Raw genomic sequence first — 14,106 nt, 5'->3', positions numbered from 1 at the left:
CCAGGACTGCTACACCCAATTTAAGAACATCAGCAGACATTATGATCATCAAAGAAACTATTTTTAGTAGTTTATATAATTATTTATTGCCTACTGATATTTGCTTCTTTGGTGTCTTTGTCGTGGTTGACTTTCATGATTATCAGTTTATATTAGTTTCACTGACTGAGGCATTGTTGCATTATTGAATTCACATAAGATCATATGATCTTGCAAGTGATCTTGGCAAAATTTTGTTTTTTTATGTTTAAATTCATTGTGGACCAGTTTCAGTTTCAAAGACTAAGATACTTGATTGACACAGTGTTCCATTATAAGCTTGAATGACAACACACTCCTCATGGATCTATTTGTATTTAACTTTATTGATCTTAGCGTGGTTCTGAGGTAAGGTCAAATTTGTTTGAGTGGCTAAATTAATCTTTATGGTGGCTAAGATCCATGAGTTTGTTTACCATCTTTGAATCTAATATGTTTAGCTCTCGTGATATAGTCTAACTTGTTAGCTTCTCACTCTTGAGCTAGCTTCACAGAACTTTACTAGGAGTGTAGATCTTGGCTGATTATTTCTGTCTGAACTTCGAATTACTTGCTTGCTTTGGTTCTTCTACTCTTATCGTCCATTTTTTTAGTCGTGGACCATAAATAGAAAGGGTATCTTTTTCTTTTAACCCTCATTAGACAACCTCTAGTGGTTAATATTCACTTATGCAATTTTCGTTCTGTTCTTATATACAAATCTGATTTCCTAGATTTTAGTTATTCTTTTCTTTGAACATTATTTCTGCAATGGTTAAGATCATGCATCTGCACCATAAGAAAGATATTTTACTTAAATCAATAGCTTCGTTTCTGTATTTATTGTCAATTGTCTCTTGTCTGTTTGTTAAATATCGATGCCTTTGGAGATCAAGTTCCTCTATATACCATGAAGCATTGTTTCATTTACCTCTTTGTGGTTTATAGTCTTATGATTGTTTGTGATATTTTAGTTTATTAGATTTACAGTTACTGCTCAAGTAAATGTAAGAGTCAACAATCTGTCTGCTTTAGGTATGTACATTTTTTGTGCCTAACTTGATTGATTCTATTTGTAGGAGCGGGTTACGAAGTCCATTTTATTCATATTTTCCTTGCTATCTTATGCTTGTCGGCCTTTTCTCATTGTCACACCTTGTACTTCTCTTTCCTTATGGGAGACTGAGTTTAATCGCTTGGCACCTTCTATCAATCTTGTTGTCTATAATGGGAGCAAGGATGTCCGGAAGATGATTCAATCTCTTGAATTTTATCAGGGAGGTGGTTGCATAATGTTTCAAGTGCTCTTGTCACACCCTGATGCTATACTTGAGGTATCTTTGTTTGTTTGTTTTCTACTTAGCTGTTGAGTTATAACATGTCAGCTTAATGCTCTATTGCATGCTTCCCGCAATTCAGATGGACTCAACATTTCTCATTTGCTATATAAATCTTCGCATATTATTTGTACAATACATAAATCCAGTTTTTTAATGCGATCCTGGTTAATATTCAGGATTTTGAAACACTAGAATGCATTGCCTGGGAAGCTCTCCTTGTTGATGAGTGCCAAAGTTCTAGAGTGTTTAAGCATTTGGAACTGCTTAAGCGTCTTTCATCTTCCTTCAGGCTGCTTCTTTTAAGTGGTCATTTGAAGGTATGTAGAAGTATCAATCCTTCATGCTGATATGATTTTTCCGAAACTCTAATAATGTCTAATGAACTGTTGGAACTTTCAGGACAATATTGCTGAATACCTCAACCTGCTCTTGTTCCTTGATCTAGGGACTGATGGGAATTTGGGATGCATTATGAAGTCTGATTCTGTTGGTGTTGTTGGCACACTTGCTTTATTGAAAGAGAGATTGTCACAAAATCTTGCTTATGACCGTAAACCGGATTCCTCTAAGTTTTTGGAGTACTGGGTTCCTGTTCAGCTTTCTAATGTGCAGCTGGAACAATATTGTGCTACTCTGATTTCAAATGCCATACCTCTTTGTTCATGTTCAAAAATTGATCTAGTTGGAGCCCTTGGTAACATTCTTATATCAACCAGAAAGGTTGGCAGCCAGATACTATTTGGTTATTGGGATCATGTAGTGTAATGTTGGTAGTGAATAAATAGGAAGCTAATATTATCTTTTTGTTATCTCAATTATTATTTTTATGGCAGTGCTGTGACCATCCTTACCTCGTTGATGAATCTTTGCAAAGCTCACTTACCAGAGGTCTTCCAGTGACTGAATATTTAGATATTGGGGTAAATGCAAGTGGCAAGCTACTAGTACTTGACAAGATTCTCCAAATGATACAAAATCAAGGATTGAGAGTGCTGATTCTTTTTCAGGTTCGTGACATATGTTCTTTCAGGTTTGCTTATTCTGCATTTTGTAGTTCCTTTAGATCACAGGGTTTGCAGGCTGACGTCATTGGATGAACCTGTGTACCATGCTAGTCGACCTAGTTTGCACTTTGTGCCTTTTAAGTGAATTAGTTATTCGGCATGAGCACCACAAAATCTTGAATGCCTGGAAACATCACAATATTATAATTTACTGCAGTAGTTTGCACATTTAGTAAGTAATCAATATGGTGATATTTTAGTTGGAACTCGATCTTGTGTCATCCACCTTATTTTAGTAGTTGGAGAAAATCATTTATGTATAATTTTAAGTTTTATTGGACTTTTCATTAAAATAAGTTTATGCAGAGAGACATTAATATGCTTTGATTAGTTATCTTATGGAAAGTGAATATTGTTGACCTTAAAGTTGGTCCTTTGGGGTATGGCAGTGATGGAGTGACATGGTTGGGTTCGGGCTTGAGTGGGAGCGAATCAATTGGCCTGAGATGCTAGGTGGTCGTCGTTGAGGACTTTGTCGAGTAGGATTTGGGTGTTGATCTGGATGCCGATTTGGTATATGTTGCTCGTGAACACTGTCTGGGATCCTACAACAAGACCTAGGTCAAGGAAACCTAACTCAGTCCCTCTGATGCTTAATGGTTTGTTCGAAGTGTAGACAAATATGGGACTCAGGAAGACAGAAGAAGAGAATGAAAGAGACTATTTCTTAGGAATGATCATGCACTGTTGTTGCCTCTTTTGTACAGCGTGCTAGTTTTGCCACGCGTTTGCTTGATTTGCTCTTATATCACTTTGTCACGTCCTTATTTGTCCGCAAGGGTCAACCTAGACCTTAACCTTGTGTGGTCCACAAAGGACTTGTGGACCATTGCACATGGTGAATATACGAGTAATATGCTACCATTGCACATGAAAAGAGTACAATATTTGGGATCACAAGCAACTTAAAGTAATCAACTTTTATTAGGCACAAAAGGCTCTTAAAAATGGGCTGAATGGTTACACACAGAAGGGGGTCTTGAAGGCCTAATGTTCACCAAACACTTTCGTTGAACAAAAAGCGGACACACTAAAGATGTTGCCTCACCTCTCAGACATGTAACCAAGGCGGCATCTGCCCTGGTGCCACCCAAGGGTTCTAAGGTGTTGAGACAACTGACATTTCACATCGCGTGGCTGTCGATTAGAAATTAGCTTGTGGCACACGAGAATGGGGTTGTTTTGGCTATTTTCCCCTTTGTATGGCACTACACAACTAAAAACATTTTCGAGTTTTACAAGATAGAAAAAGAAAACAAACCAAAATAGGGTTGTCTAATAGTATTTTCTATCATGTACTTCGTAAAAACACTCGAAAATATAAAACAAAAGAGCCGAAATGCATCATGGACATGCGTCAAACACCCGTCAAGTTTCGGTTGACAAGGTTGAGCCATAGTTTTAATTCGGCCACTCTTTCTTCAGTGTCTTTATCACGTTCAGGCTGCCCTTTAACTTTTGCCTCTTCTACGTGAGAGAATTATTGTGCTGTGGGAACATTGCTGCAAAGCGTCGAATACCTAGTTTGTATTGTTCCATGACATTCGTTGCTTCACCTTGTCTTATTAGCATGTGAGGCACGTCCGAACATATACCTTCACATCAGTCCTCAGCATTAGTCAACAAAAGGTCCACTCTACTAGAGTCGAAGTTTCATAGATACTTGAATGCCCCACCTATTGGGAATTGTGACACTCTTTCAAGAGTTCATGCATCAAATTGTTTGCTCATGAAACATAAACTCTATTCCCTTAGGTGTAGACAAGTCCCTTTGGGACCTAAAATTGTCGAGCCTTACTCTCTTTGATCAATTGCATCGAGGTTACTATCTAGGGATCATTGTACAGTCTATCCTTGATCTTGGAAAGAAAGTAGGATTGCAATTGACTCGCTTGGCTGGAAGCCTTTCGGTTGCATTGCATTCAACAATTCCACCTTTTTGCCTAAGGCATCAGCCACGATGTTTGCTCGTTTGGGCTTGTCTGCCCAAGCCTCCAATGAGGAAGTAGTTGGATGAGCTATTAAGCGATGGTCGTGTCCGAGTTCGAAAGCATTGTTTGGATATCCAATTCTCTTCTAAAACAAACAATGGTCTCTTCAGAATTAGGCTTCGTTGCCTGGAAGTACTTCTCCACGTCTAAAGAAAATTTTTGAGTTCCTTTGCGTCCCTAGAACCCCTGTAGTTGTGTGGCTTGGGTGCCATCAAATTTTGTGGCAGAGTGATGCATGTGTTGTCCCCTCCTACATATAGATCACTTTTGAGCATTGTAATTCATGCCGTGAGATCAGCCACTACTTCTCGTAGGTGTTGCACGGGCTCTTTGGTGTCTTCCATTTGTTGGTCGACTCGAGATTGCATTGTGTCGATTCGAGATTTTGCCTACTCTTGCGAGTTCTCTACCCCAAAGAGTTGTTGCTGGTGTTGATAAAGTTTCTCTAAGCTCATTTTGAGGAACTTGCATTAAGTTCCATTAACTTCCAAAACATCGTAGTAGAGTTTCTTTAAGTTTGTATTAGGCAAGTCTATGCACACTTTGTGTACAAACTTGTGAATGCAAAGGGCCCAACACTACCCAAAAGCCCTGTCCAGCTCTGTGCCACCCTGTCCAGCTCTGTGCCACCCTGTCACGAACTTAGCTGGTTTTGCTTAAGTCGTGCGGGACCCTTGCGTGTCCGTCCGCAAAGGTCAGCCTCCCCGAAGCCTCCCATGGTCCCTTAGGACCCCTAAAAGAGAGAACAGGATAGAGAAAACGCCTCACTCGGGATCCACAAGCAAACATCTCCGAAAACACTTCATAGACAATGCAAATTACAAACAGACTTTACAAGCTTTGAACAGTTGCATAACAAAGCGTAAAATAGTCCATTACAGACCGAAAATCTCTTACACGTGTCCACATGATACAACATTTATTTACAAGCCTAAAGCGGCCACCAACCTAACTAAAAATGAGACTATTAAGCCTTCGGCCGTCCCTCTACATGCTGTGCAGAGCATGAACATACCAAAAGACACGGACATACATAAGCATTACATCAAACATTCTGTTTAGAAGTTTGTCCGTGACATTCTCCCCCACTTATTCCTTCGACGTTCTCGTCGAAGCCTCTGTTGACACTGCAACTCCTCGCCTTTGCTGAGTCTTCAATCTTCTGCTCCAGCTGCAATGCGCCTCTTGGCTCCCAGCTGCTCTCCACTGCTGCTTTTGAGTAGTCGAACCTTTGATCCGCCATGCTGCTTCAACTCGCCAATGACTCTGACTCTAGTGTGGGGTTGGCTGAGTTGTGTTGATCCTTGTTGGTTCCTGCGGATCCTCCAGATGAAGGAAAAGACCATCCTTACTACGCTAGTCTCTCAAATGCCTCATGCTGCTTGAACTGGGTGGATGCTTATTTGAGCTTTAACGAGCATCGCCTCGCAAACTGATGAAGTTTTGGGTCATTCCTCCATAGAATTTGCTCATTAACTCTTCTTTCACTTAGTTGTCACATCCAAGTAGGTTCGCATCACTTTCGCTTTCGATTGGCATTTCGTTGGGAAATGAAGCGGACAATCTACTCTCAGTAATACTGATCACCGTTGGTGAGGATTTGATAACTATTGTCTTCCATTATCTTCGAAAGGTCTTTGAACATATGCAGAGCTCCTCTGCTGGATAGATAAGAGAATTGGGGTACTTGGTTTCGCCCATTCTCTTAAGAGTTGAGAAGGCATAGGTTACTTGACTTCGCCCGCCTCCTCGAGGTTGTGCTCCATGCATCGAGCTGGTTACTAGCCTTCGCCTGCTCTTTGCTCACACTTCTGAAGCACTTGAAGTGTTTGCACTCCTTGCGTTGACTTAGCTACTGTGATTCACCTTCTCAATGCCATCGAACTTCTGGAATGCAGTAAGTTTTCACCCCAACTTGGAGTAGTTCTCTAATAGATTTGGTCGCCTTTGGGATTGTACCGTCTTCTGCATCAACCCTGCCGCCTACTCCCCTGAGTAGCGAAGGTACACCACCGCGTATTGCCTGCTTCGTTCCTTGGTCGTGCACTCTTGCATGACCCGAAGTCCTTCACTTTCGGCTATCTTGATGAGACCACCGTTGGAGTAACATCTCTCTTCGTTTTGGAGACCACCATCCCCTTGGACTACTCCGATCTGTTGAACAAACTGTGCATTGTTCTGCCTCCTGCAAACACACTTGCTAGATTGCGACTCCACGTCAATACAGCCCCCGCTGCACCACTCAAGGCTTAGCAACATGCTGAACTCGTTGCACACTTTAGCCTCATACGGACGTATCCTTCACGTGCCAAAGAGAAAGTTTCAATGCTCCATAGCGCCGAGTTTCGGTCGCCTTGGGATGGCCGCGAACATTCCATCGTCCGCATACAAGCCCATGCATGAGTACCGAATTCTTTAAGTTAGTAATTCCCCTCACCTCTGCGAGCTTTGCACAACTCTTTCGGTCGCTGAGCAACTCATTCCACCTTGGATGGTCTCATCCTTTACCAAGCGCCTCGTTTGCCTTGAGCACCATCAAGTATGGTTGTCAACGTTGAGCTGTAGCTCAAACTCAGCCATCCCAACCTTTGTGCGCTCTGCATTCTTCCAAGCTTGTCTGTTCTCGTGGTGCCTCTTGCGCGAAGGGTTGGCCATTCCTCTGAATGCCAATCTTAGATGCTCGCTCCTCCGAGCGACTCCTTTTCCCTACATCTCCATGCTCGTTTTCTCCTAAATGGTCGCGCGTGTGCTGACTGCCCTCAACGCAGCCCCGCTAGGTCCCCCACGTTTGCATGCCAAGTGTTTCTATGAGTGCTTGTCCCGCTCTGAGACCATCTTTCACGGACTTAACTGGTTTTGCCTAAGTCGTACGGCACCCTTGCGTGTCCGTCCGCAAAGGTCAGCCTCCCCGAAGCTTCCCATGGTCCCTTAGGACCCCCAAAAGAGCGAACAGGATAGAGAAAACGCCTCACTCGGGATCCACATGCAAACATCTCCGAAAACACTTCATAGACAATTCAAATTACAAACAAACTTTACAAACTCTGAACAGTTGCACAACAAAGGGTAAAATGGTCCATTACAGATCGAAAATCTCTCACACGTGTCCACATGACACAATCTTTATTTACAAGCGTAAAGCGGCCACCAACCTAACTAAAAATGGGACTATTAAGCCTTCGGTCGTTCCTCTACATGCTGTGTAGAGCATGAACATACCAAAAGATACGGACATACATAAGCATTACATCAAACATCCTATTTAGAAGTTTGTCCGTGACAACCCCGGGTTCTAGGGGTTTGAGATGGTTAGCATTTTTCATCGAACCAAAAATTGGATAGTTTTGGCCCAGTTTAGCCCAATTCAATGAGTGGTCGCTGTGCAGCCTTGAGAGGGGAGGAAAGGAGAAGAGATGGGAGAAGATGAGTGGAAAAGTAAGGAGAGGGGACAAGAAGAGAGGAAAAGTAAGGAGAGTGGACAGGAAGAGAGGAAAAAAGGGAGGAGAGGAGAGGAGAAGGAAGAAGATGGTAGGAGAAGAAAGGAAAGGAGATGAGACGTAGGAGAGATGAGGAGAAACGATTCTTGCAACAATAAGCAATGTTGAATGATCATCGAGGTAGGGAGGCTGCAACTCGCTCCCCTCACGGGCCACAGCAACAGATAGGGTTCATTTCCTTGTCGCTTCTGCAGGAAGCTGTGGCGATCAACAACGTTGAATGGCTGTCGACGAGCTTCTCGTCTCTAGCGACAACAATGATTAAGGCATGTTGTGTCTCGTAGTATCGTTGCTCCTTCGACATTAAGGTGAGTTTTTCTTTTTTTCTTTTATATACATCTGAGTTGATTCAATCAGTTCGAGTCGACTCATCCAAATTGACCAATCTTAATGAGTCGACCGAACTTATTAAGTCAACATGCAAATCGGGTTGATTCTACCCTTATTATAGTACAACATCTGACCGGACTCGTGAGGTCTGACCTGGGCCATAATCACATGATCCAACGGCCCAGATCATGAGTTCAACAACCTTGAAGATAACTAGGAGATGAATTGGTATCTAATGACACTATTTCTGTGAAAATTAGATGCCAAACAATTAAGTTACAATAGTTTGGTAGTTCTATGCAATTTAGTCTTGAAAACTTTATATAGAGATAGTTTGGATACTTCGTTGATTTCGATTTGATACACCTGATTTTAGCAAAGTTCTTAGCTTTACTCAAAGATGGGTCAAAATGAATTAGATGCATCAACCTTAATTGAAGTTAGTTGATTTTGGTTAATCTAGGTAATATGGCAACCTCAATAGAAGAAAAAGAATAGGATAGAAAAAAGAAGAGGAAGTTGAGGTTGAAGAAAAGACAGAAGCCCATCATGAAACAAAGAAGATGCTTCCCTCATTTTGTTTGTTATTCACTACAACTATCATTGCAGTCATCGCATTTGCCACTACTAACTATTTTTATTATCTTAAACATCCATTGTTAGTAAAATAAAGAAGAGACTAGAGAGTAGAGAGTACATTGTGAGAGGATAAAAGAGGACAATTATTGCTCTTACCATATATGTTGCTACAGAGAAGTGAGGTGTTACAGTGCTTTCAATTAATTTCAAGATCCATAGGCACTCTCTCTGAATGACACCTTAATTTGTCTCATTATTACCTGATACTTCTTTTGCATGGTGATTAAAGAGCCTTTATGGTTATAATTGGTCTGTTGCTATGTTTAAAACTGCAAGTGGATGAATTTTGAGCCTTGTGTATAAATGATTTTTTTCTGGATTTTTTTTCATTATTTTTATTTTTTAGGATTATATTTCACATAGTTTTTAACTTTGTGTTTTCAATTTCATATGTCATTTTAGAAAATTAAATATTTATGAAGGTAAAGGAATGTTTAGCATATAATATTTTTTTCCTCAAATTTTCTTTAGTGAACTTTCTTTTTTATTTCTTATGTTTTATATTTTTATGTTGTATTCCCGGACTGATTGCAATCATTTGATCTGATACTGATTTATTTTGCTGAACCCAATTGTAGATCACGTGCTCATCCTGATCTTAATTTATCTTATGAATTTATCTATGAAACTGGTTTTACAACTAGGTTCCTGATGAGAATTGATCTCTTTTGGTTCAATAAAAATGAGCACAATCCCGATTAGATACTCACTTGATCAAATCTAGCAGTTATATTAGATTTATCTGATTAATTTAAACCAACACTAATTAAATTCCCACTCGATTGTCCTCAAACTGGGCACTTTGCTTGAGCTTGTCCTCAATGAAGTTGTTTGGACCAATTAAACTAAATACAGTTACTATAGAAATAAGCAATCTAATACTGTAGTCAACTTGTCTTGTTTGATGTGGGTGTGAGTTTTCAGTTTATGTGGATCCATACATGACCTATACTCATAATTGAAGTGTATATGTACTTCCTTTTTTCTTATTTTTCCTCCAATCCCAACTATTCTTACCTCCCTACTCATCCACTTCCAAACTCTAAATAAAAATATTACAATATCTGATCTTCTTATATGGTTAGCCAATATAAGTACATGCTGTTGGCAAAACATGCCATATGCCTGTACAGTTACACAGCATGTCACGGCCTTAGCTGGAATTGCCTAAGGCGTGAGGCATCCTTGCGGCCAAGACGCGAACTTAGCTTGCGTTGCCTAAGTCGCGCTTCGCCCTTACGATATTGCTCCGCAAAGATCAGCCCACTTGCAACCTCTCGCAGGTCCCGAAGGACTTGTAAAAGAGAAAGTTGATTAGTTCGAAAGAACGAGCGACGGACAAGTCCCGACATCTCGCGAAAAGAGGGGAAGCTTTACAAGCAATTCAGCGAGCACATTACGTGCACAAGAGAAAAGAGGGAGAGGGGGAAAACAAGGGCTTTAGAAGGTTGAACGAACAGCTGCAAGCCCACAAACAGTTGCTCACCGAGTCCCGGGCGCGACAACAAGTTCCCGTCAAGGCAATGAGCGAACTTGCGAATGAGTGTTCAACGCCCGGTACTATACCGAAGCCCTATCCAGCCCTGTGCCACCCGAGGGGTTCCAAGGGGCTGAGATGGCTGACGTTTTGGTAAGTGGAGGCAGATTCCAGAAATCAGCCCGCGACACACGAAAACGGAGCTGTTTTGGTGCTGTTTTGCTCGGTTCGGTGAGCGGTCGCTTTGTAACGCTGCAGCTTGTTCGAACTTACATTTTTACAAGCAAAATGACCCAAAACCAAGAGAAAACATGCTGTCAAGCAGCTGTACATGTAGGTGTCAATGATGAACGGTTCGTTGAATGGAGTTGTTGCGAGTGCGCGACGACCGTTCGTGACAAGCAGGCAGAGGAAAAATAAAACTAAGAAAAAGGGGAACAAAGAAAGAAAACAAATAATGAGGGGGTAAGAAACTCCCGATCCATGTACCACTATTGATGCAGATCGTTTGCCTTTGTGATATATATAAATATTTTTTCTTCCCTTCCTGCTTTTTGTTGATATTTTGCCAACCTAATATGCGCTTTGCATGATACTCCTAATGCGAAGTGGTGGCCACCTGGTCAGATACAGGACTTTTTTTTTCTCTTTATTTGCTTTTTCTGAGCTTGCTGATTCTTGATTGTTTACACAAACAACTTGAGATGCTTCTCTGCAAAACCACACCTTAAAAATATTATTATTTGTTGGTACCGTGGATGGGATCCTTATTCACTTGGAGCAATATGTGCCCTTTCTTTATTTGGTGCTTTCACGTATAAATAGCATAGTTTATATGGTCTGATAAATAGCATAGTTTCTTGCTGAAGTTATATGACATGACAAAATATTATATTTATAAGAATTACTTGTCTTCTTTTGCAGCCCTGGTTAGTGCTTTCATGTGTTGCTTCAATGATCATATCATGATATATTTGCCATAGAATTGGTTTCATATTTTGGATTCAGTTAAGATTCCAAATAATTATTTTCCATTTTAATATTGGACTGAGGCACTCTGGCATGTTTAGTTTACATAACTGAGTACCCTTTTTTTTAAAAAAAATCTCAGAGTCTTTTGTTGCTCATTTCCATGATTGTGGATTAAACCGAATTATTTATTCGAAAAACCTATGGGCAAAGAAACATTTAAACTTTTCCTGCTTATATGATATTTTAAATGTGAAACTTATGTTTGAAGTCCTGATGTTGCTGGCATTAATTTTGTCAGAATAACTTTCTTTTTTGTTATTAAACTTTGCATTCTTTATTTGTTCTCATTTAAACTTTTGAATATGATAGTCAACTGGCAGAGCTGGAAAGACTTCAATTGGTGATATTTTGGATGACTTTCTTCGTCAAAGATTCGGTGGTGATTCCTATGAGCGTATTGATCGTGGAATAGCAATGTCAAAGAAACTGGCTGCACTGAACATGTTTAATGACAAGGAGAGAGGAAGATTTGTCTTTTTAATTGAAAATCGTGCATGCTTACCAAGCATCAAACTTGCATGCATTGACGCTATTATAATTTATGATAGTGATTGGAATCCATTGAATGATCTACGTGCGCTTCAGAAGATAACTATTGAATCACTGCGTGATTATGTAGCTGTTTTTCGTCTATATTCATCCTTTACAATAGAGGAAAAACTTTTAATTCTTGCAAAGCAGGATATGATACTTGACAACAATATGGATAACGTAAGCCCTAGTGTCTGCCATTCGCTTCTTAGTTGGGGTGCCTCATGCCTCTTTCACCGACTAGAAAAGTTCCATCAACTTCAATCCTTGGATAATTATTCTCCAAATTCCTCTGATAAAATGCTTCTGCTTAATGATGTGCTGGAAATATTAACAAAAATACCAGCCTATATTCCTAGCAAATGTTCAATTTTGGTAAAGGTCCAGCAGAGTGGAGCATCCTATTCAAGAAATATAGTTTTGGCTGGTGAGCAAGGAGCCTCCTCATTCGATAAAGATCTGTGCAGTTTCTGGTCAAATTTATTGGAAGGAAGACATCCTCAATGGCGATACATTTCTAAGCCATCTCATAGTCAGAGAAGTCGTAGAAAGGTTCACAATATGGACAAACTTGTAATGCCACCTGAATCAGAAAATGAAAAAGCAGAGAAAAAGCGGAGGAAGGTAGTTAGCAGCAATACTGTTGATCCACTATATTCGGAATGTTCATTTCAAGGAAGACAAGCTGAAGGCAATAGCAATTTGTTGTCTGGAAATCATGATCAGCCATCTCTTAGTTTCATGACTAAAGCAGCTTTCATGTCAAGTAGCTTGCAGACAGAGACTGGTATTACTGTACTGTTAAGAATTGGATTGCAATATGTCATCTTTCTTGGCGATTTTGATATTCTTTATTTTGTTGTGGGATTAAATGTTGCAGAAGCACAACTAACATGTCAAGGAAAGGATGTATCACATGTGTCTCCAATGTCTGATGGTACTTCTGATGTAAATAAGCCTCACGAGGTTGATTTAAATGGGAGAGAGAAATTAAGTTCCTCTCAAAGGAACCTTCATCTTTCGTTGAAGCCAAAGTTATCAAAGCTCTGTGAGGTATTGAAACTTCCGGTAAGCAAAATTAACAATTTGTTTTAGTTTCTTGAACTTTGGGCTCATCACTATTTTTCTACGCAGTGTGTATTGTGACATTTGAACCTCAACTGAGTACAAGTAGTTCTTTTGCAGTGTATTTTAAGCAGCATGCTCTATAAAAAAAAAGCAGCATTGCTCTAGAAAAAGAATTTATCTAATTTTTTCCCCTTTTGACCATCAAATAATAATCAAGCAATCTCCTTTTGGACCATTCTAATGGGTTTTCTTTATTTTTCCATAAAATTCTCAAATAGATTTGCTAACTTTAGATTGTTCATGTAATTTTATTCATGGTTCGTGTTACCGGTACCATTATATCGATCGACCATTGGTACAATACGTACCGATCCATATGATGTATTAACACATGGTACGGTGGGCGTATCAATAGATCGGTATGTACTGCCGATATCAGTTCTTTTTCGGATCGATATGTATCACTTGTACCTGATGGTATGTCACGGTACTGTCACGAACAAAATTGTAAATAAGGTGTTTGATGTAATGTTTGTATATATCTGTGTCTTTCGGTTTTGTTTATGCCTTGCACATGTAGAGAGCTTGCAGTAGGTTTGTCAACTTTATTTTAGTTGGATTTTGTGTTCATTTCAGGCTTGTAAACGTAAGTTGTATAGACTCATTGCGAAGAGGTGAAATTGCCCAAAAACAAACCATCCAGACAGTCATTTTGGGGGTTTTTTAGCTCTATAGAGTGGTGTGGAGTGTCAGCCAGCACAACACTCGGGAACTACCCGGGTGGCACATGACTGGATGGGCCTTTGGGGTATTGTTTAGGGCTGGTTCGCTGTCTTGTTCCACAGTAGTGTCATATGGGCACTTGTGGAGACTTTTGGCCGCGACGGGCAACCTCGGACCCTTTGTAGCACGATTGTTTAGAGGTTTCGAAATCTATATTTGTAATTTGCATTATCTATCAAGTGTTTGCTGAAATGGTTACTTGTGGGATCTCGAGTTAATCGCTTTCTCTAACCCATCTTCTCTTTTGCATATTATTGGGGATCAAAAGAGGTTTTGGGGAGATTGACCCTATTTGGATGGACATGCAAGGGTGCTGTACGACTTAGTCAAATCTAA

General features: G+C 40.2%; 1 protein-coding gene across 7 annotated transcripts in view; it reads left to right on the top strand.

Annotated features, from left to right (window-relative positions):
• LOC135586200 (uncharacterized) overlaps positions 1-14,106 on the top strand; it is a 77,760-nt gene that overhangs the window by 23,537 nt on the left and 40,117 nt on the right. For 6 of the 7 annotated variants that reach the window (XR_010496788.1, XM_065152513.1, XM_065152515.1 and 3 more), the window contains 6 exons: positions 1,098-1,352; positions 1,535-1,675; positions 1,758-2,078; positions 2,192-2,365; positions 11,698-12,706; positions 12,800-12,987. Coding sequence is in view for 6 of the 7 variants with exons in the window: in XM_065152513.1 (XP_065008585.1) it covers positions 1,098-1,352; positions 1,535-1,675; positions 1,758-2,078; positions 2,192-2,365; positions 11,698-12,706; positions 12,800-12,987 (2,088 nt within the window). In the remaining variant the exon portion in view is untranslated. The remainder of the gene's footprint in view (positions 1-1,097; positions 1,353-1,534; positions 1,676-1,757; positions 2,079-2,191; positions 2,366-11,697; positions 12,707-12,799; positions 12,988-14,106) is intronic. The other variant, XM_065152514.1, reaches the window with a different exon arrangement.

The sequence above is a fragment of the Musa acuminata genome, chromosome BXJ3-5, assembly GCF_036884655.1.
Source record: "Musa acuminata AAA Group cultivar baxijiao chromosome BXJ3-5, Cavendish_Baxijiao_AAA, whole genome shotgun sequence".
Classification (NCBI taxonomy): Eukaryota; Viridiplantae; Streptophyta; class Magnoliopsida; order Zingiberales; family Musaceae; genus Musa; species Musa acuminata.
This window is presented reverse-complemented; position numbering and strand designations above follow the sequence as displayed.